Source organism: Erithacus rubecula, assembly GCF_903797595.1.
Source record: "Erithacus rubecula genome assembly, chromosome: 21".
In the NCBI taxonomy this organism is placed as follows: domain Eukaryota; kingdom Metazoa; phylum Chordata; class Aves; order Passeriformes; family Muscicapidae; genus Erithacus; species Erithacus rubecula.
In genome coordinates this window covers 2989745-3010061 of record NC_136673.1, presented here as the reverse complement: position 1 = coordinate 3010061, position 20317 = coordinate 2989745, and the positions used below count along the sequence as shown (strand labels likewise).

Below are 20317 nucleotides of genomic sequence, written 5' to 3'. Positions count from 1 at the left end.
GTTTTATCACCGAGCCCTTGGTGATGCTGCTTCTCCCCCTTTCTGCCACAGGGTCCTCCTGGGAAGGATGGATTGCCTGGGCACCCTGGACAGAGAGGAGAAACTGTAAGTAGCCAAAAAAATCTTGGGCTGGTCATTACTCCAGAGCCTCCTTTTGGTTTGTCTAAGCCCTGCTGTGCTCCTGGGGAGGTGCAGCCCCACCTTTGGGTTGTTTGAGTCTGTGTCCCTCCAGCTGCTCAGGGGGAATCTGTGGGAAACCCATTTTCCCCCACTGCCTTCCCCAGCAAATGAGCATTAAAAAGGTTTTGCACATTAAGTATTTTTATCCCCTCGATTTACCACACAATTTAATTAACTTGCCTGGCATTTGCTAAGCAAGGCAGTGCAAACATTGCTCAGCCCAGCACAGATATTTATTTACACACCATAAGGTTGATTTTAAAACAAGGGGTTGGAGGTGTTTTTGAGCCAAGTCCTCAGGTCAGGATTAACTTAAAGGTGATGAGATTTCACCTGTCAGAACCTGACTGACATTGAGTCTTCCTTGAGTTTTCCATGACATCCAAGGACACCTCCAGCCAAGGTGGGAACTTTGACAGTATCTGCTGTCATCAGCTTCTGAGCCTGCAATCAAAAGCATCAAGTCTGCAGGAATGAATGGAGAATGGTCTTTTAATTATTTTGGGGTCTAAAAGCTCTCCCTAATATCCCTCCTCAATTTGCCTCTCCCAGGAAACAGAATTTTTGTTAACCTTGCAGAGATCACTTCCCCTGCAGACCCAGGCAGCAGAAGTCCCTTTACTGATTCTCTTTCCCCTCACAGTGCCAAAAAGCAAGGAGAGGAGCATAAAAATGAATTAAAAGCTCTTTCTACATCAGCAGCCTGGTCAGTGCAGTGTATCTTCTTGCAAGATTGAAATCTCTGTGTCAAACACTTCCCTTTATTGAAGTTCCCATTCAGCAGCAGAGGCATGCTGAGATATTTGGCCATATTAGATTTGCAAAGATTGGCTCTGAAAAAAATCCATGATAGATTTTAAAACCTCTGTGCCCAAAGCTCCAAGAGTACAAAAGGAAACCCCTTCCTTCAGGTTAATAAGGAAAGCCCTGCACAGAAATGCTCTAAATATTTGTCTGTGATAAGAGTTTAAATTGTGCCTTCATTTCCCAAGGATCTTTTACCATTTCCCCATCAGTGACAGGATATTTTCTGATCTGCAGGCAGCCAGAATAGCATGGAGGAGTTATTTAAACATGACAGGCTAGCGTTGGCATGGGATTTATCTGATCCTCTTTTGTGGCAAGCAGAAAATAGCCCCTGTGCCCTAAATGCCATTCCTCAAGCTTGTCAGCAGGCTGGAGTAACAACCCTAATTAATGTGCTTTTTAAAGAGTAGCCTCAGAGAGCCAAACAATTGAGAGTTCCTCTGTTGTCACTCTTCAAAATGCCATTGGAAGGAGCTGTCATGGAGACTTCCCTGCTCATCAGCCTTTGGAGACAAGCAGGGCTGTGGCTCCTTTCAGCAAATGTTGATGGAGGAGATAAAGCTTCACTCAGCCCCTTGAGCTTCTGGGAGCTGAGCCTAAAGCAGCAGCAGAACAGGGAGCAGGATAAGGGGAATAGCTTTTGAGAATTGTACACTGATTTTTAATAGCCATTAATGGTATTTTTAATTGCCTTTTGCTCTATGGTTTTATGAGTGTAACAGATTTTTATAGATATATATATAAACAGCTCCATCCAAACTGAGCTTTAAGAATCCCTTCTTCTTCCTCTGTTTCACCCTTTATAAATGTATAAATGCATTTTTCCCACTTTCTGTTTGATTTCTTATTTCCTTTTCCTTCGAGTGCCCACCTTGGCCAGGGGTGTCACCAAGCAGGTGGCAGTGTGACCCTCACAGAGGAGTCCTTGGCAGAAATGTCACCTTTTTGTCTTTTCCCTTTCTCTAACAGGGTTTCCAAGGCAAGACTGGCCCTCCAGGCCCCCCTGGTGTTGTGGGCCCTCAGGTAAGGAGCAAATGCTCACCCACATCTGCAACTGGTCTTCACTGGTTCAACTGGAGCTGCTTGTGCAGCAGGGACTCCTTTTCCAGGGAAGGCAAAGCCTTGTCAGGTGGTTTTGAAATTCCTGAGGCAGGTGTGAAATCCCCTCCATGGCCCCAGCTCACCTTGCTGAAGGGTTGGGATGGGGTTTAGACAAATATAAATGTGGTGGTTCCTGTGAACTCAGCACAACCACCGTGGTGTAAAACTGGTGTAGGGTGAGAAACCAGCAAAAAAAAAAAAAAAAAAAAAAAGCACAAGGCAGCTAAAAAGAACAAAATGGATGAAAAGAACAAACCAACTAAAAAGCACAGGTTAGCTAAAAATCACAAACTAGCTGAAAACCACAAAGCAACTAAAGAGCACAAACCAGATAAAAACCACTAAAAAATAGATAAAAAGAAATAAAAAATACTAAAAAACCCAGCTAGAGAGCACAAACCAGATAAAAAACCCACAAAAATTAAATAGTAAAAATAGATAAAAAATAAATGAAAAGTAGATAAAAAACACTAAAAACCCCAGCTAAAAAGCACAAAGCAGCTGGAAGCACAACCCTTAAGCAGAAGGGAGTTAAATGAGATCTCCAAGGGCTGTGCAGCTGCTGGTGGTCAGGGCAGAGCAAATGTGATGCCAGAGTGCTCTTCTGTGTCAGTGTGAGGAAAATCATCCCTCTCTCATCTGAAGTGGGACTGGAAGTGAACCAGCCCAGCCCTGGCAGAACATTTCCAGAACTCTGTGCAATGTGGGAACAAGCCCAGCTTTCAGTGAGCCCACACTGAGCAGGACTGGCTTAGGGTCGAGCCTGTAATTAGAAAGTAATTAATTTGTCCTCTTTAATGACAGCATTAAGTCCCTGATTTGTAAATTCCCTGATTAGGGGCAATTCCCTGATGGCTGTGTCTGTCTTCTCAAGTGCAAATTAGGATCGGTGGCAATTTGGTGTGGCTTTGCTGGGCTCAGATGTGTGGCTGCTGCAGGACATGAGTTACAGCGCTGTCCCCAAAGCCACCAAGGGGCAGGGACGTGGTGGGTTTTGTACATGTGGATTTTGTCCTAAAAACGAGTCTCTGGGGAGCCCTGGGTGGCACTGGTGTCACCCTGAGTGCCCTGGGAGGGCACAGAGGCAGCGCTAATTGCAGGGAGTGTGAGCCTCATGCATTATTCATGCAGGAATCAGCAGGGTTGGAGAGTGCTTAGGAAGTTTTCAATTAAAAAGGGAAAGCTAAGCAAATAGTGGGAGTGTTAACAACTCATCTGGGTGAAATTTGCTCTCCCCCAGAGGTTCCCAGTGCCTCCAGGGTGATGTTGGCCACTTCCAGAACAAGGTGTTGGAGACATCAGAGGGGGAATCTCTGCAGGGATTGCTGGTGGCACTGAAAGGCACCTCTTCCATCCCATGACACCCCAAAAACTCAGTTGACACCCTGCACTTTTTGATTCCTCAGTTGTTTTGCCAATACTCACCCCATTTCCTTGGACTGTTTTTTTTCCAGGGTCCAACTGGTGAGACTGGACCCATGGGCGAGCGGGGCCACCCAGGCCCTCCAGGGCCCCCAGGTGAACAAGGCCTTCCTGGCCTCACTGGAAAAGAAGGGACCAAGGTAGGGACTGGAATCCACCCTCCTCACTGCCTTCCTCCCTGGGGATGGAGAGGATGGTCCAGAAGAGAAATGGGGGTTCTGGAGGCTGAGGGATGTGCTGGGACTCCATAGGATGGTCCAGAAAAGAAATGGTGGTTCTGGAGGCTGAGGGATGGGCTGGGACTCCATAGGATGATTCAGGAGAGAAATTGAGGTTCTGGAGGGTGAGGGATGAGCTGGTACTCCATGGGATGGTCCAGAGAAATAATGGAGTCTCTGGAGGGTGAGGGGATGGGCTGGGACTCCATGGAATGGTCCAGAGAAGAAATGGAGGCTCTGGAAGCTGAGGGCTGGGATTCCATGGGATGGCTCAGAGAAGAAATGGAGGCTCTGGAAGCTGAGGGCTGGGACTCCATGGGATGGTCCAGAACAGAAATGGAGGTTCTCGGGGCTGAGGGCTGGGATTCCAATGGATGGCTCAGAACAGAAATGGAGGCTCTGGAAGCTGAGGGCTGGGACTCCATGGGATGGTCCAGAACAGAAATGGAGTCTCTCGGGGCTGAGGGCTGGGACTCCATGGGATGACTCAGAACAGAAATGGAGTCTCTCGGGGCTGAGGGACGGGCTGGGGCTCCTGTGCCCTGCAGATCTCAGCCCTGTCCTGTCCTGTCCCTGCAGGGGGACCCTGGCCCCGCCGGCCTCCCGGGCAAGGACGGGCCCCCCGGGCTGCGCGGCTTCCCCGGGGAGCGCGGCCTCCCTGGTCCCATCGTGAGTACAGCGCCACCTCCCCTGGCTGAGAATTCCCCCCTTTCCCTCTTCCCCCAGTAACTTTGTTTTCCTCCTGCAGGGCTCTCCAGGGCTGAAAGGCAATGAAGGTCCCCCAGGCCCTCCAGGCCCAGCTGTGAGTATCCCTGTCCTTGCAGGCACCATTTATTTCCAAGCCAGGCCTGGGTTAGTCACAGCTCCAGGTTTTACCCCATTTTCCTGCTGTTCTTTTAATCCCATTCCCCTGGATGTTCCTTTTCTTTACAAGCCACTGGTGGAACAGCTCAGTCATTTTGTGGGGTCAGCTGTGACAGGCAGGGTTCAGGACATGCAGGATTTTGTTTCTAATCCACCTGCTTTCCCTCTGGAAGTTGTCTCCACTTGAGTTCCCTGCTCAGGGCTGCTCTTCTGGAAGGAAACATCCATCATCCAAGGCTCCCTGCTGGCTGGCAAGTGGCTCTTGCTCTTGTTCCAGGATGTTTATGTGTCCCCAGGAACTGAGCTCTCTGCACCATCCAGAGAAGAATCCAGCCCTTCCATGGATTTTAATTTAAAAAAAAATAATAATCTGCAGAGCCCCTTAGGCTGATGGTACCAACTCTTCACGTGGCAGTTATCCCATCAAATGATGGATGAAGAGCTTGGATTTCTCTCTGTCTGGGCATGGTGAAGCTTGATACTGCAATTAATTCTCTTTTCCTGCTCCTCCTCCCAACAGGGCTCTCCTGGGGAGCGTGGCCCTGCAGGATCAGCTGGCCCCATAGGATTGCCAGGGAGACCTGGCCCCCAGGGACCTCCAGGACCTGCAGGTGAAAAGGGAGCTCCAGTAAGTACCAGCAGGAGGATGAACAGTTGTGGGACAGCTGGAGATGTGAGCTGAGCATGGAAGCAGTCCTCAGGGAGATTCAAACGATAAAAAATAAGGAATTCAATTCAGAATTTGATTAGAAAGGAATTTTCTCATCCTGAGCACATCAAACCATTGAATATCAGCTGCTCAGTGCCCCAGTGGTGGCACCTCTGTTATCAAGCATGGCTGTGACCCCAAGCAAGGAGATAGCAAGAGGTGAAAAGGTGACACACAGCCTGTGTCACCTCCTGGTGACAAAGCCAAAGGTCTGTGGGCAGAGAACTGAGCCAGCCCCATCAGCAAAACCAGCCAGAGGTGGCTTTGGTGATGCCACCACTCTGGTGGTGGTTGATTGATAGCAGGAGTGTTTATCAGCCACACTTGCTGCTTTGTTAGAAACTCCAGCAGGAATCCAGAGGTGAGAATTTCCTGGTGAATCAGTTTTAGGAACATCTGTCCTGCTGAGTATCTACACAATGTGTCAGGGCAGGGATGAATAGGAAATTTATGTGGCATCTAATTTATTTAGAGGAGAGAACCCAGGATTCAGATGCAATTCAATTATGGATGAGGAAACTGGAAAATATTCACTGTTCAGTTCCTGTAAACAAACAAATTTGATTGGAGGCTCCTGCTCAAAGGAGTACAAGAAGATGTTGACACAGAGATTGTTTTATTTACTTCAGGTGGTTTTATTTGTCCAGAATCTCAAGATGGGGCTCCTGAGAACCCCCCTTAGTTGGGGGTCAGCCAGGGAGGGAGCAGCAGAGTGCTGGGACAGCCAGGACCAGAATCAGCAAAAACTGCCTCGTGGGAGTAAAAATTACTTGGGGTCTTGTTTGTCATCCAGACAGAGATGGCAGAGGGTTCAGATGAAATCAGATTATGTTGCTGTAGCAGTGAAATTGCAGCTGTGATCTGGGTATTCAGTGCTTACATTTGTTTGTTCTTTTCATTATCCCTCAAGACAGAAGTTTTGTCTCATTTCAGACAAGGAGCACAGATGAACTATCAGCTGGAACAGGCTTTGCTTTTCCTGCCCATCCAGCCAGGAGTGAATAAAACCTGAAAGGGCTGGGATGGCTGGGTTGGGGATCTCTGGGTGTGACCTGCCTGTTTTTGTGCTTCCAGGGGGAGAAGGGTCCCCAGGGACCAGCTGGCCGGGATGGCATCCAGGGCCCCGTGGGACTGCCAGGCCCAGCAGGTCCTGTGGGACCTCCTGGAGAGGATGGAGACAAGGTGGGGACAGCTCCTCTGCCAGGGAACTGGGTGATGTTTGCATCCCACAGTTGGGTGGGACGTGCTGCTGGAGGATTTTTATGGAACTCACAGTCCCATGGGATGAGCAGCAGCAGATGGAGCTCTGTGTGCTCTTCCAGCCACAAAATTCCCTGAAATCCATTTTGCCTGCCCCAAACCTGTAGCAGGTAGCCCACAAATGCCCAGCCTCTCCAAATTAACTCCCTCTCTCATTAAGCCCCTCAGGAGTGGAGGATTCCCAGGAAATATCAGCTGGGACAAACCCCTCATGGCTGCTCAAAGGGTCTGCAAGCTGAGGAGCTGTGGGATGGAAAAGGGTTTGGTTGGACCTGGAGTGGCCAAATCTCTGGAATGATCCAGCCCACTGTGGATTTGTGATGAGGGTGCAGACACACAGGGCTGATGTTGGGATGTGGAAGTGGTGAGGGATTAATGTTGTCCCTTTGTTCCTGGCAGGGTGAGATTGGGGAGCCTGGACAGAAGGGCAGCAAAGGTGACAAAGGGGAGCAGGTGAGTGGAAGGGACTCTGCTGGAGCTGCTGCTCTGCAATGTGGCTCATGGTGTGACTTGCTGGAAATAGAAATGAAATTTATATCATTTTCTAATGTTGATTCATCTCTGCTTCATCAGATACCCACATGATTTAAAAAAATAAAGAGTGAGAGGCTCAAGTGGGAGCCTCCATCTCCCAGGAACACTGAGATATTTCCACATCACCCACTTAGCATGGAAATATCTGTGAAACATGGGCAGTGCTGTCATCAGAGTTGGGTCTTTGGCTGAAGTTCCCTCTGTGATTTAGTTGGAGATGACTTTGCTCATAACAGAGGGGTGGACCAGGAGATTTTTAAAGGTCCCTTCCAACCCAAACCATCCTGTAATTCTGTGGTAATTCCAGTTCCACACCCTTTATGCACTGCCCAGAGCCTGAGGAATGTGAGGTACCCAGGAGTTAGGGCTGAGTGCTGACATGGCTTTGCTGCACAAAAATGTGTTTGGATTGTCTGCTCCACACTGGCACCAGGGCTGAGGAGTGCTGGGGTGTCCAGGGAGACCTGACTCCACCCCTCTTTTGGGAATTAATGCAATTTTAGTGGAGAGTATGTTGAAGGAATTCACCTCTTCCAGGTGAATTTATCACTCTGCTCCTAACACTGACATTTATTTTTTGCACAGGGTCCCCCAGGCCCCACAGGTCCCCAGGGTCCAATTGGTCAGCCTGGCCCAGCTGTGAGTATCACCCACTATTAGCAGAAATCCTTTTATTTTTCCCCCCAAAAACCACTGGAATGATTCCTGCCTAGTACAGGGGGTGCTGGGATGGGGTTTGTGTGACCCCACATCTGTCCTGGGCTGATCAGAGCCTTTCCTTGCAGGGAGCTGATGGAGAGCCTGGGCCCCGAGGCCAGCAAGGGCTCTTTGGTCAGAAAGGTGATGAAGGACCCCGAGGTTTCCCTGGTCCCCCTGGCCCTGTAGGCTTGCAGGTAATTCACAGCATCCAGGGAGGGTTTGGGGTGATGAGAGCTGGGGCTGACCTGAGATTTCACAGCTAAAATTCACCCCCTGCACCTCCACAGGGCCTGCCTGGACCACCTGGGGAGAAGGGAGAAACAGGTGACGTTGGGCAGATGGTAAGGGGCTTCCATATTGCTTTTTTCCTTGCTGACATTGCTCTGAGAAACCCATCTGAAATTTGTCCTCCTTTCCTCTCAGGGTCCACCAGGCCCACCAGGACCCAGAGGTCCATCTGGGCCACCAGGAGCAGATGGTCCACAGGGTCCTCCTGGGGGAATAGGAAATCCTGGAGCAGTAGGAGAGAAGGTAAAGCAGAGTTTGCTGCAGCACTCGTGCAGTGGCTTTGCTGTGCCAACAGAAAACTGCAGAAATGTGAATATTTCCATCTTCTTTTTCCCTGTGCAGGGTGAACCTGGGGAATCTGGTGAGCCTGGTCTCCCTGGTGAGGTTGGCCTGCCGGTGAGTGTGCTGGGATGTGGATGGCACTGCAGGGACTGAAGCAGCCCTGCCCTGGATTTGGGTATTGATGACACATTGCCACGTTCCTGGGTATTTATAGGATCACGTTTAGTCACCAAAGCTGGGCTACCCACGGCTGAACACCATGAACACCACTCAGCCCTTGTGGGAAGGGACTGTTAAATCATGTCCTTGTGTTTGGAGACACAAATAGAGCTTCTTGCTCAGAATTGATTAAAGGATAATTACAGATCAGTAGGGTGGTTTTTTTCCCTGGATAATAAAAGGGGGTTTTTTTTCCCTTTACAGGGCCCTAAAGGTGAAAGAGGTGAAAAGGGGGAAGCAGGTCCCTCTGGTGCTGCTGGTCCACCTGGCCCCAAAGGTCCACCAGGTGATGATGGCCCCAAAGGCAGCCCTGTAAGTACCCCCTCCATCTCTCCTTGCCTTGATAGCATGAAAAGATATTCCCAGAGGTATCTGTGAAAATTTAAAATAGTTTCCTAACCATGGAATTGCTCCTCTGGTGATCCATGATCTTAGTCCTTCTTTAGGATGCTGATGAGGGAAAGACCCAATATTTCCCAGAAATACTGGAATTTTCAGTGCTTTTTTCAGGCTGTCAGGAATCTCACCCCATGGAGAGGAGCTGCATTGGGGTCACTTTGTGTTTATGGCTTTACAAGATCTTCTTCATTAGAGCAGAGCTTCCAAAACAGGATCAAGGAGATTTCTTGGATTTGGGAGCTGTACCTGCACACCCAACTCCCTGCTGCTGCTAATTTCTACAGCTCTGGTGAAGCCAGTGGAGCTCTGCTGATTTTTCCAGGGGACTGTTGTACAGGGTTTATCTTGCAGGCTCCTCTGATGCCTGAATTTTATGATGAGATAAGACAAGATGGGCACGAAGAAGCAGAGGAGGCAGAGGGGTTTAGTCATCCCTAACAGATGGGATTTGGGATATCTGTGATGGGTTGCAGGCTGCTCCTGGAATCATGTGAAGCACCCGACAGACATTGTATGGGGAAGAATGGTGAAATGTTTCAGTCATTAAATGCTCTGAGAGGCTCCTCCTGTGCAAAATGTCACACATTTGCAAAAGCAAAAACCTTCCAATTTGCACATTCCCAAAGCTGCTGTCACCCAGCTGAAGGATTTCTGAAAAAAACTGGGATGGAAGTCCCAGCATTGCCTTTGGAGTTTTGGGAGTCAGGATGCAGATCTGGACTGGCTGGGTCAGTGTTGTTGGATGGTCCTGGGAACCAGGGGAAAAGCAGCCTTGAAGCCTTGCCCTTCTCAGCCTTCACAAGGATAAATTATCACAATGATTGTGCACCTGCAAGGTGTGTGAGGGCTGGTGATATTTTGCACAAAGGATGTTTTCAAAGAGGTTTTGCCTTCCTGGACCAATGAGTCTTTTCTACTTTCTTTTGCACAAACTACCCTAGAAAGTGCAGTGTTTCTTTAAATAAAACCTTCTTTCTGCTTCTCCATTGCATGAGGAATCATGTTGCATTATCCTTTTTGCTGCTCACCTATAGCCTAAAATGCAACAGGGCAGGGTGGAAACACCAAAATGCAAAGATGGGTTGTGATTGTAGAAATTGGGATTTTACTCCCCGTGGTGTCAGTGGTGCTCTCCAGGTGCAGCATCTCTGACTTGGGAATATTCTTGTCTCTTTGCAGGGTCCAGTTGGTTTCCCTGGTGACCCTGGTCCTCCTGGAGAGCCTGGCCCAGCTGTAAGTGTTGGTCTCACAGATCTTCCTCCTCCTGCTGTGGTGGAACCCAACTGTGCTGCTCATTCCCAGCAGCTCCCTTGGAACTTCCTCTGCTCAGATCAAAACACCCTAAAAACATCTCCTTGTTCCTTTTCCCCTGCTTTTTAGGGTCAAGATGGTCCCCCTGGTGACAAAGGTGATGATGGTGAACCTGGACAGACTGTGAGTACCTGGAGAGATGGGAGCTGTCCCCACAATGCTCATGGCTCTGTGTCAGCCCCTCATTCCCTCTGGAATTTCTCAGTGGGAATTGCCCACTGATGATGTTATCCATCCATCCATCCATGGGCACTCATGGCTCTTTCCCCTCCCCTCTCTCCCTGCAGGGTTCCCCTGGGCCCACAGGAGAGCCAGGCCCCTCTGGACCCCCTGGAAAAAGGGTGAGTTGGTTATTTAGGAAGATTTTCCCAAATGCATTTCTATTAACTTTTTAAAAACTCATATTGTTACTAAGCCTGCAATAAATGCTGTGTAAATACTGTACAAAATATGTGATAATTAAAAAAAAATAAAATTATGCACCATCCACAGCCGTTGGAAATTGATGGGAAGCTGCCAGGCAAATCCCATGGATTTTTTTTTTTTTTTTAAAGATGTTAACAGCCCAAAGAAAATCCAAGGATGAGGATTTTCCTGCTCTTCCTGCCTTGCTGGCAGAACCCAGGGATTCATTTAGCAAGGAGCTAATTTAAAAAGCTTTTTAGGGATATTTGTCTCCATTTTGTCTCCTTCCCTGGGGCTGCAGCATCATTTTGCTAATTCCAATGGACCGTTGCAGATCAGCAGGATCTAATTGTGTTTTCCATCTATTCTGGGCTTTCTTTAGGGCCCTCCTGGTCCAGCTGGTCCTGAAGGAAGGCAAGGAGAGAAAGGAGCCAAGGTGAGAGCTGAGTGGAGTTTCACTTGTGCTATGTCCTTGCTATGCCAAGAGCATCTCCCTCTGCCAAGGCAGGGAGTTGATTTTGCTGCGTGTTACAACAAATTAGCCCAAGTTTGGAGCCACTGGCCTCAAATCTGAGTTTATGTTTCAGCCCTTAACAAGCTCTGTGGAGATAATTAGGGCTTGGTAAGGTCATGGGAATGTTTTCCTTCGTTTGAAACATCCAAGTGCTATATTTGGCAATTTAATGTGTTGTAAATAATGGGGTGTGCACAGCCCCGTGTCCTTTCCCAGGGCAGACATGGCATTAATTGGTTGGGTGGGAGTGCTGGGGAAATGGAGATGGGATTGGAAATTACAGATCCTGTTGTGGCAGCACAGGGGAGGGAGGATGGGTGTCCCAGGAGAGCTCAGAGCCAAAGGGTGGTTCCTGCTGGAATTCAGGCAAGGAATTGCAATCTCCTGGAAACTGAAGGAGTTTGGAGAATGAGATGGAGGGAGCAGCAGGAAAATCAAGGAGCAGAAAGTTTCATGTGCTTTGCATGGATCTGCATCCACTCCATGACATCCTGGCACCATCCCACAAAATCATCTGATGTCCCAGCACAAATCCAACACCCTGCCTCTTCATCCAGGGGGAAGCTGGTTTGGAAGGACCTCCAGGGAAGACTGGGCCCATTGGTCCCCAAGGTGCTCCAGGGAAGCCTGGCCCTGATGGCCTCCGTGGGATCCCTGGTCCAGTTGTGAGTATTCCCAGTTTGGGAAAGCTCAGGTTTGTTCCTGTATCCCACCTGCTTGGAAAATGTCTTTTCCCAGTGCTCTGTCCATGCTGGAATGCCTGACAGCAGATAAAAATTATTTCATGGCAATAATGGAATGGTGAATATCATCTCCCACATGTTTCATTTGAGTCTTGGTTCTTCAGCCACTCTCCAGGAATGATTTTCCTTGACCCTCAAAGTCCCTTTTCCAGGAGAGATTTGAGCATGGAAGGAACATAAATCCTTTTGCTTTTGCCATCTGTGAAAAGCCAGGACTAACATTCCCTGGCACAGGTGAATAATCAGAATATTCCCAGCTGGGAGCACTGCTGTCACTGGGAATGAGGGAATTGTATTTTTTTTTTTCCCAGGGTGAACAAGGTCTCCCAGGATCCCCTGGCCCAGATGGTCCTCCAGGCCCAATGGTATGTCCAGAACATCCAATTCCAGGAGTTTCTGCACTGGATGAATGAGTGTGACATGAATTCATTCCCTCTTTTGTTTCCCTCCTGTGTCCCAAAGGGCCCTCCTGGTTTGCCTGGTCTGAAAGGAGACTCTGGTCCTAAAGGAGAGAAGGTGAGAATCCACCCAGGATCCCATTGCCTGGTCCCTGCTGGGGTGTGGGGACACTGCAGGGGGGTCCTGGGTACTGTCACCAGTCCCAGTGACAGCTTTAGAGGGGAGCTGCAGCACCCTGGCCCATTTTTGGGGTGATTCTCCACCCTATAAACATTTCTGTCATATATATATTTATCTAACCCCAGGGAATGAGCAGCTGCTCCAGTGCAGAGCTTCTTTCTGTGTTTGCAGCATGTTCTGCTGTAAAAATCTCCCATTTTGCTCCACTCTGCCCCTTCCACATGTCAGGGATTGCTACAAACTCCTCTCACCTCACTCAGATATTTGGGGTTGGATCTAGAAATATCTTTGCTCTTTTCTGTCAAAAATCCTAATTAACATCTGCTGTTTTCCCCCAGGGTCACCCAGGTTTAATTGGTCTTATTGGGCCACCAGGAGAACAGGGAGAAAAAGGTGACAGAGGTCTGCCAGGCCCCCAGGGCTCAGCAGGACCCAAAGGAGAGCAGGTAAATATTCCATAAAATAAAATCCCATCAGATTCCTTCCTGGGAATGTGCTTTGGAGCACTGCACCCTCGAGGAGGTGCAGCACAGCAGAGATGGGCAGGAGATTCTTGGCAGTTTGTGAAGGATATTTTCTGTATTCATGTGGTTTATTCTATGTGTGAAATATGGATCTGCTCCAAAATGAGCCATTTTAGTGGGAAGCAGATTCTCAAGGGATGTATGCAAGAGTTGAATAAGGATGATGCCATTAAATATTCATCTCAAGGGCTGGTTTTTAAAAGTGTGAACCTAAATGAGATAGGAATCCCTTGTCCATGCTCTAAAAACCAGGTAAAGCTCCAGATTGGACTGGAATCCTCCAAAACTGAGTGATCACCTGTGAGCATGGATTGGGTGTGTCATTTTAGGCCAGAATTGCAGATCAATTTTATTTTGCTGTTATTTTTTAGGGTATCACAGGTCCTTCTGGACCCATTGGACCTCCAGGACCCCCAGGATTGCCGGTAGGTGACAATCCCTGACCTTGGAATTCCCTGGGAGCTGCACAGGCTCTCAGGAGCCACTCTGGTGCTCCCAGGAATTCCCAGCACAGCCCTGGCTGTAGGAAGATGTTGGGTTTGTTTTTTTTTTCAGCTGGATGAATTCCAGGAGTTCCCATCCCATTATCCCTCCCAGTGGAAGGATCTGGAAATGATGTGGGAGATGGGAACAGGGAAATTCTCCCACCCTGTTTCTCTCCCCCTTTCTTTTGGAATATCCACAATCCTACAGGAATTCCTTGGCCATTTTGGTGATTTTTATCACTTTTTTGGGTGCTCAAAGGCCTCGTTCTGCACCCTGGGGTGCCCAGCTGAGTGTCCTGAACACAGAGCTGGGATCAGCCCCACATTCCAGCAGTTTTCCCAGTCCCCGCTGGGGCAGAGTGTGGAGCTCTGCCACAAAACCTTTTTATCTCTTGGCAAATAAAAACAACACCCAGCTCAAGTGGATGGGGAAAATGGAAACAGAAAGGGAGCAAATTTCTTTTTAATTCCCTTACTGAGTTCTCTGCTTGGAAAAGAGCTGACTCCTTTTTGTATTTGTCTCTCCACAGGGTCCACCTGGTCCCAAAGGTGCTAAAGGCTCATCAGTGAGTATGGGCACAGCTCAAGGAAGGGGCTGAGGGGTTTTTATTGAGTGTAGGAACACTGAGACTCCCCTCATCAGTACAATGAGTGCAATTAGCAGAGAGGGCTTAACGAACTCTGCCTTCCCAAGAATGATAATTGGGGAAGGTTTCTGTGCCACCACTGCACTTCCCTGAAGAGCAGAGCAGCAGAGATCACAATCCAGTGCTTAGTCCTGAGGAGAAAAGCTGCTGCTGGAGAGTGGAGGGGATTAAAAATAACCTGAGAAAAGCAGGAGGTGGGAAGCTGGAAAGTGAAGAACTCAGTGAGAAATGAAACTCTGGAATTTTGTGGTGCAGACCTGCTGAGCAGGCAGCTAAAAATTCCTCTTTTGGGCAACTTCTTAGAGTCTTTTTGCCATCCAGAATTTGATGTTTTATTAATTTGAAGATTTTATTTGACTTGCAAAACGGTTGGATTGGTTCAGAGAGTTAAAGATTTTATGCATTTTATGCATTCTGTAGGAAGCATAAGAAAAATCTGACTGTAACTCCAGGTGTTCGATCTTTACCAAAACACCCAAAATAGTCAAAAATACCATTTTCTTGGGATGTGGGTACAGGGAGACTCCTTTTGTGTGCCTGAAGGGACAAAAATGAAGTTTCAGGCTTAGTTAAAATAATGTTTGGGGTGTGACAGAAATACCAGGTGAATTCTTTGAAGTGACTCCTGATTTTTCCCTTGTTTTTCCATCCAGGGTCCCACAGGTCCAAAGGGTGAATCAGGTCTTCCTGGGCCTCCAGGACCTCCTGTAAGTAAAACTCATGAGATGAAGCATGAAATGAGGTTCAGACTTTGTGGGTGCTGGAATTTGGGGAAGCAGAAAAATCTCTGGGCAAAGATTCCTTGCCAATGCTAGCAATGGGTTGGGATCTCTTGGAGACACTGGGGGAGAAAGCACGATGGGAAGGAAGGAATTATAAATGGGAAGAGATGGAAAAAATGTTAAATCCAGATGTTTTCTCAGCACCATCCATGAGTGTTCTCCATGCCCAAAGTGTATTTTGGGATGTTGCTGCTTTGTCCATCTCTCCTGTTTTTTTTTTCCAATGGAATGAGAAATTGTGTCCTTTTTTCCCCCCAAAAAATCAGGGTCCTCCTGGAGAAGTCATCCAGCCCCTGCCCATCCAGGCTGCCAAGAGGACCAGGAGGAACATTGATGCCAGCCAGCTGCTGGATGATGGCAATGCTGACAACTACATGGACTATGCTGATGGCATGGAGGAGATTTTTGGCTCCTTGAATTCCTTGAAACTGGAAATTGAGCAGATGAAACATCCCTTGGGCACTCAGCACAACCCAGCACGCACCTGCAAGGACCTGCAGCTCTGCCACCCTGATTTCCCAGATGGTGTGTCCTGGGAGAGAGGGAATTTGGGGGGTTTTGGGTGCAGAAATGAGGAATTTGGGGAGTCCATGGTGGAGAAGGAATGTGTAGAGCTGGGCTGGATGTCATTGGACAGCCCTTCCAGCTGAAATGTTCAGTTCTAAAAATGGGTGTAAGGGATGAAAAAATTTTCTTCAGCTGGCACCAGAACATGAGCAGTTTTGAAAACTGCAGATAAATAATAACCCATGAGAGGTGAGACAGGTGAGGAGGTGGCTGAAGTGCCCTCTGACCTGATCCTTTCTTCCCTTCTCTCCCCTCATCCAGGTGAATACTGGGTTGATCCCAACCAAGGGTGTTCCAGGGACTCTTTCAAAGTTTACTGTAATTTCACAGCTGGAGGAGAGACCTGCATCTTCCCTGATAAGAAATCTGAAGGGGTAAGTCCACACCACCTTTGCTTTCCCCTCTATCCTGGTGATAGATGGGTTCCTGATATGGATATTCATAAAAAGCCAATTTCAGGAGGATTGAACAGGATCAGAGATCCAGACTGTTCCTTTGTCACACAACATTACCTTTTAAAATAACATGGAATATGTTGACAAAGAGAAAATCAGATTTAAACTGCATTTTGGGACAAACACTAATGATTTCCCAGGCATAAAAAAATGCTAATATCTTAAATTTTTTAAACTTTGCTGTCCAAAGCAGGGGTGAGTGTTGGTGCAGGAATTGGGAGCTCTGTTTAACTCATTCCCTCCCACAGCCCTGCTCCACTGCCTGCATGCCCAAGCACCACTGATTCCCCTCCCCTCCCTGTATCTGCAAGCAGAGCAGATAAATATTTACCTCCTGTCATTTTTTCCTGCTGTTCCTTGTGGGTAAATGATCCTAAATGATTGCAAGCAGGCTGAGAGCTCAAGGTTGATGAAGTTATTTGTGTAATGATGCTCTTAGCTCAGCCATACCCATCATTTTTGTCCTGTATCCCTGCACTCTGTTTTCCAGAGCTGCTCTTCCTGCTGCCTGGGGACCAGCTGTGGCACTGGCCAAGCAGAAACACAACAATTCAGCCTGGGGGAGCTGTGCCAGTGTCACAGTTGTGCTCCAGCTGTGACAAAGCTGAGCCATTCTCCTGCTGCATTTCATCTACCAGAAATGTGTGTCAGCACTGGACAAATCACACTCCACATAAATCCTCCCTGAGTTTTTCTTGGGGCTGTTTAAAGAGGAGATGGATTTCCTCTTCCTTTGCATCAGTGTGCTGTGTTTTTCCTCAAAATTTGACAGCTCCAAAAGCAGAGTCTGGCCATGATCTTGCAGGGGCTTGAGCTCCTGCTGTGCTGGTTCAGTGAGGGGCTCTGTGGAGCTGCAGCACTCCTCAAATACAAATTCCATGCTGGAATCCATAAGGAAAAAGCTTCTCCCATCCAGAGGGATGCAAGCAGCCACCACCCCAGCCCTGATGGTGACTCAGTGGGTTTGTGGTGAGCCACAGCAGAGTTTCAGGCTCCTCTCAGCTCATCCCTCCCCCAGCACAAACCTGGGGTTTGCTGTGCAAAGGGAAGGACAATCCCCAGGCACCTGCAGCTGGGCTGTTGCTTTTGGTGAGATTTCCAGCACAAATGAGGGTGTTGTGGGAGGCTGAGGGAGCAGCCACACTCCTTCCTTGTGCTCAAAAAAAACTGCTTCAGCTGCTGAGCTGGGGCTGCCTTAAGGATGCTCTGATTCCTTGTGCAGGAATGTCACTCTGGGTACCTGGAGCTCCATCCTGTGTGTCCAGCACCTCAAACACAGCAGGCAGGCAGAGGTTTTTCCTTAATCACCTCCTTTCCCAGCCCCACAGCACCTGGATTTGGCATTAGAGAGGCACCAGGCTTCTCCAGCAGCAGCACTGCCCTCCACATGAAGATCCATGCACCTCTTCCTTCTTCCCTCTCTGTCTTTCCTTTGAATTTTCCTGCCACTGCTGGATTTGCATCCCAAGTTCCTTGGAGGCAGAGATATCCCTTAGCAAAGGCTGGTGCCAGAGCAGCATCACTCCTCCTCTGCTTCACAGCCACCTTCTGCTCTCATTACTATTGTATAAAGACTAAAAAAAAAAAAAAAAAATTAAAGCAAATTGGACAGTTTCAATAAGACATACAGACTCTGGAATGAAAGTAGTTTTTAATTTTGATTTTTTTTTTTCTTTCTCTCTTCCCTCCTTGCCGTCCACAAACTAGGCTAGAATTACTTCCTGGCCCAAGGAAAACCCAGGCTCGTGGTTCAGTGAATTCAAGCGGGGTAAACTGGTAAGAAACATCCTGGTGCTTGCAGTTTCCTTTAACCCCCTGTCATATTTTACAGAGTAAAATGGCTCGTTGGCCCAAAGAGCAGCCTTCCACATGGTATAGTCAATACAAGCGGGGGTCCTTGGTAAGTGGCTAACCCTGGCCTTGAATCAGAGCTTGTCACCTGCTTTGGTATGGCCACACTGCTGCCCTTTGCATGCTGGACTAACCCCCCTGCCAGGCACATGGCAATGTTTAAGGTGGAATTTTGACAGAGACCCCCCCCCCAAAGCCACTGGAGTGCTTTATTCCAGTCTGCCTGACTGGGAGTGTGGGAGCTGAGCTTTACTTGGTGTTAGAAGGGGACACAGTGGGGTCCTGGGGGACCCTGGGGCAGGTTTAGTGTCACAGAGCCCTGCAGGAGCTGTGCATCCCATACAGGGAGTTCTGCATCCCACACAGGGAGTGCTGCATCCCATAGGGAATTCTGCATCCCACAAGGAATGCTCCATCCCACAGGGAGTTCTGTATCCCACAGGGAGTTCTGTATCCCACAGGGAATGTTCCATCCCATAGGGAATGTTCCATCCCACAGGGAGTTCTGTATCCCACAGGGAATGCTCCACTCCACAGGGAGTTCTGCATTCCACAGGGAATTCTGCATCCCACAGGGAATTCTGCATCCCATAGGGAATGCTCCACTCCACAGGGAGTTCTGCATCCCACAGGGAGTTTTGCATCCCACAGGGAATTCTGCATCCCACAGGGAGTTCTGCATCCCACAGGGAGTTCTCCATCCCACAGGGAGTTCTCCATCCCACAGGGAATGCTCCATCCCACAGGGAGTTCTCCATCCCACAGCAAATGCTCCATCCCACAGGGAGTTCTCCATCCCACAGCAAATGCTCCATCCCACAGGGAATGCTCCATCCCACAGGAGAGCTGGTGCTGTCTCCTCCTCAGTGCCCATTTTTGGATGTCCCCACGTTGCTGTCCCCCAGCAGTGCAGCCTTACCCAAGAGATCCCCCTAATGATGCTCCAGCCCAGAGCTGGGCACGGTGCTGTCACCCAGGAGCTGCACATCCCTGGCATCTCCAGGACAGGTTTTCCCAGAGGATTTTGTTTCCCATATGGAAATGAATCAAAATGGGGACTCCCATGCTGACCTCAGAGCTTGGAAGAACCAAAGTCATTTATTTAAAGGAACATTTCCAGCCCAGCCTAGTGGAAAGGAATTTGACTGAGTCACAATTAAGGATTTTTTCATGGGGGAAAAGCTGTTTTAAGGTCAAACAAGTTGATGCCAACAAGGCATAAACCAGGCAAGGCTCTGGTTTCTTGTCTTGTACTAGGACATCCACATTGTGGGATCATTCCCACAATGACCAGTCCTGGGCAGGGATGTCACAATGTCCCCTTGGTGCATCATTCCTGCAGAATTAACAGGATGCACGTAACGAGCTCAGCCAAACCAGGAGAATATGGGAACAGGCAAACATTCCATGGACAAAAAACCTGCCCAGGGGCAGGAGATGCTCTGCTATGTCCCACTGAGTTGTCCCCTCTCCAGGGCAGGGGGACCTTGCAGTGCCCCAACTTCCACCTTAAAGGGCAAACAACCCAAGGCCCTGCGTTGTTTCCCACGTTTGCCGCATTCCATCGCCACTAAAACACGTTTTGCTCTGGCTCTGCCCTCGAGGAGGACACGTCTGCTGGGGCTTCTCTGCACCATCAAACCAGGCTGCAAAGCCAAGGCTTCAGCCTCCTGGCTCCTTGGAGGGCAGCTACTCATAGCTTAATTACAGAGCACTTCATCAGTTCACGTTCCAAGTACCTCCACTTCTCCATCTCCCCTGCTGCTCTTTTCCCAGCTCTGTTAGAGGCTCAGTTGCCAGCCTAGAGCTTAGGGCTTATTCTTTTTTAGATAAAAACATTTCTGGTGCTATTTGGAGCTCTTTGTTCCATCTTTTTGTGTTGTCGTTTTCTTGCTTTTTTTGTATTTTTTTTTTTTACCTGTCCTGCTTTTTCTATTTGGAAACATTTAAAAAAAGCCACCAGTATGTGGAAGACCTACCTAAGCAAAACACAAAACAATCTAACACATGGGCCATGAAAGTTTTATTTAGTTTTTATTTATTTTAAGATTAGCTCTGATTTTGCCTCGGTCAGTGCTTGGAACCATTGAGGAGATATTTGCCTGATGAATCCAAAATCAGCTGAAATTTGTGTGTGGATGGGCAAAATCAAGAGGAGTTTGAGCTCCCCTCTGGGTGTAACTCTGCTCTTGTCATTCCATGGAGAAGGTCCTGCTGTCTTGAGGGGCTGAACCCTGAGGGAACCCCAAAGCTGAGGGGAAGATTTGCAGTGCTGCCCCTATAAATCCTGGGATTGCACAGCTGGGCAGATGCTGCTATTCTTCTGCAGACACCTGAATAAGAGGGATGCAGTAAATATGAAATACAACCAAACCAGCTGGATTTGATGCTCCCACACAATCATTAATCAATGCTGCAGAGCACTTGGAGCCAATTCCTTACCTTTCCTCTGTGTTCTGAGGGATAAGAGGC

At 48.5% G+C, this 20317-nt stretch overlaps 1 protein-coding gene across 2 annotated transcripts in view; it reads left to right on the top strand.

Annotated features, from left to right (window-relative positions):
* Positions 1–20317, top strand: part of COL5A1 (collagen type V alpha 1 chain) — a 120789-nt gene that overhangs the window by 93381 nt on the left and 7091 nt on the right. Inside the window, exons 37-64 of one of the 2 annotated variants that reach the window (XM_079323889.1) lie at positions 52–105; positions 1957–2010; positions 3543–3650; positions 4308–4397; positions 4477–4530; positions 5113–5220; positions 6376–6483; positions 6961–7014; positions 7681–7734; positions 7881–7988; positions 8082–8135; positions 8218–8325; positions 8425–8478; positions 8788–8895; positions 10162–10215; positions 10363–10416; positions 10581–10634; positions 11081–11134; positions 11770–11877; positions 12267–12320; positions 12418–12471; positions 12873–12980; positions 13430–13483; positions 14074–14109; positions 14844–14897; positions 15239–15497; positions 15801–15913; positions 17826–17894. In XM_079323889.1, the coding sequence (XP_079180015.1) occupies positions 52–105; positions 1957–2010; positions 3543–3650; positions 4308–4397; positions 4477–4530; positions 5113–5220; positions 6376–6483; positions 6961–7014; positions 7681–7734; positions 7881–7988; positions 8082–8135; positions 8218–8325; positions 8425–8478; positions 8788–8895; positions 10162–10215; positions 10363–10416; positions 10581–10634; positions 11081–11134; positions 11770–11877; positions 12267–12320; positions 12418–12471; positions 12873–12980; positions 13430–13483; positions 14074–14109; positions 14844–14897; positions 15239–15497; positions 15801–15913; positions 17826–17894 (2241 nt within the window). Of the gene's footprint in view, positions 1–51; positions 106–1956; positions 2011–3542; positions 3651–4307; positions 4398–4476; positions 4531–5112; positions 5221–6375; positions 6484–6960; positions 7015–7680; positions 7735–7880; positions 7989–8081; positions 8136–8217; positions 8326–8424; positions 8479–8787; positions 8896–10161; positions 10216–10362; positions 10417–10580; positions 10635–11080; positions 11135–11769; positions 11878–12266; positions 12321–12417; positions 12472–12872; positions 12981–13429; positions 13484–14073; positions 14110–14843; positions 14898–15238; positions 15498–15800; positions 15914–17701; positions 17771–17825; positions 17895–20317 lie in introns of both variants that reach the window. The other variant, XM_079323888.1, reaches the window with a different exon arrangement.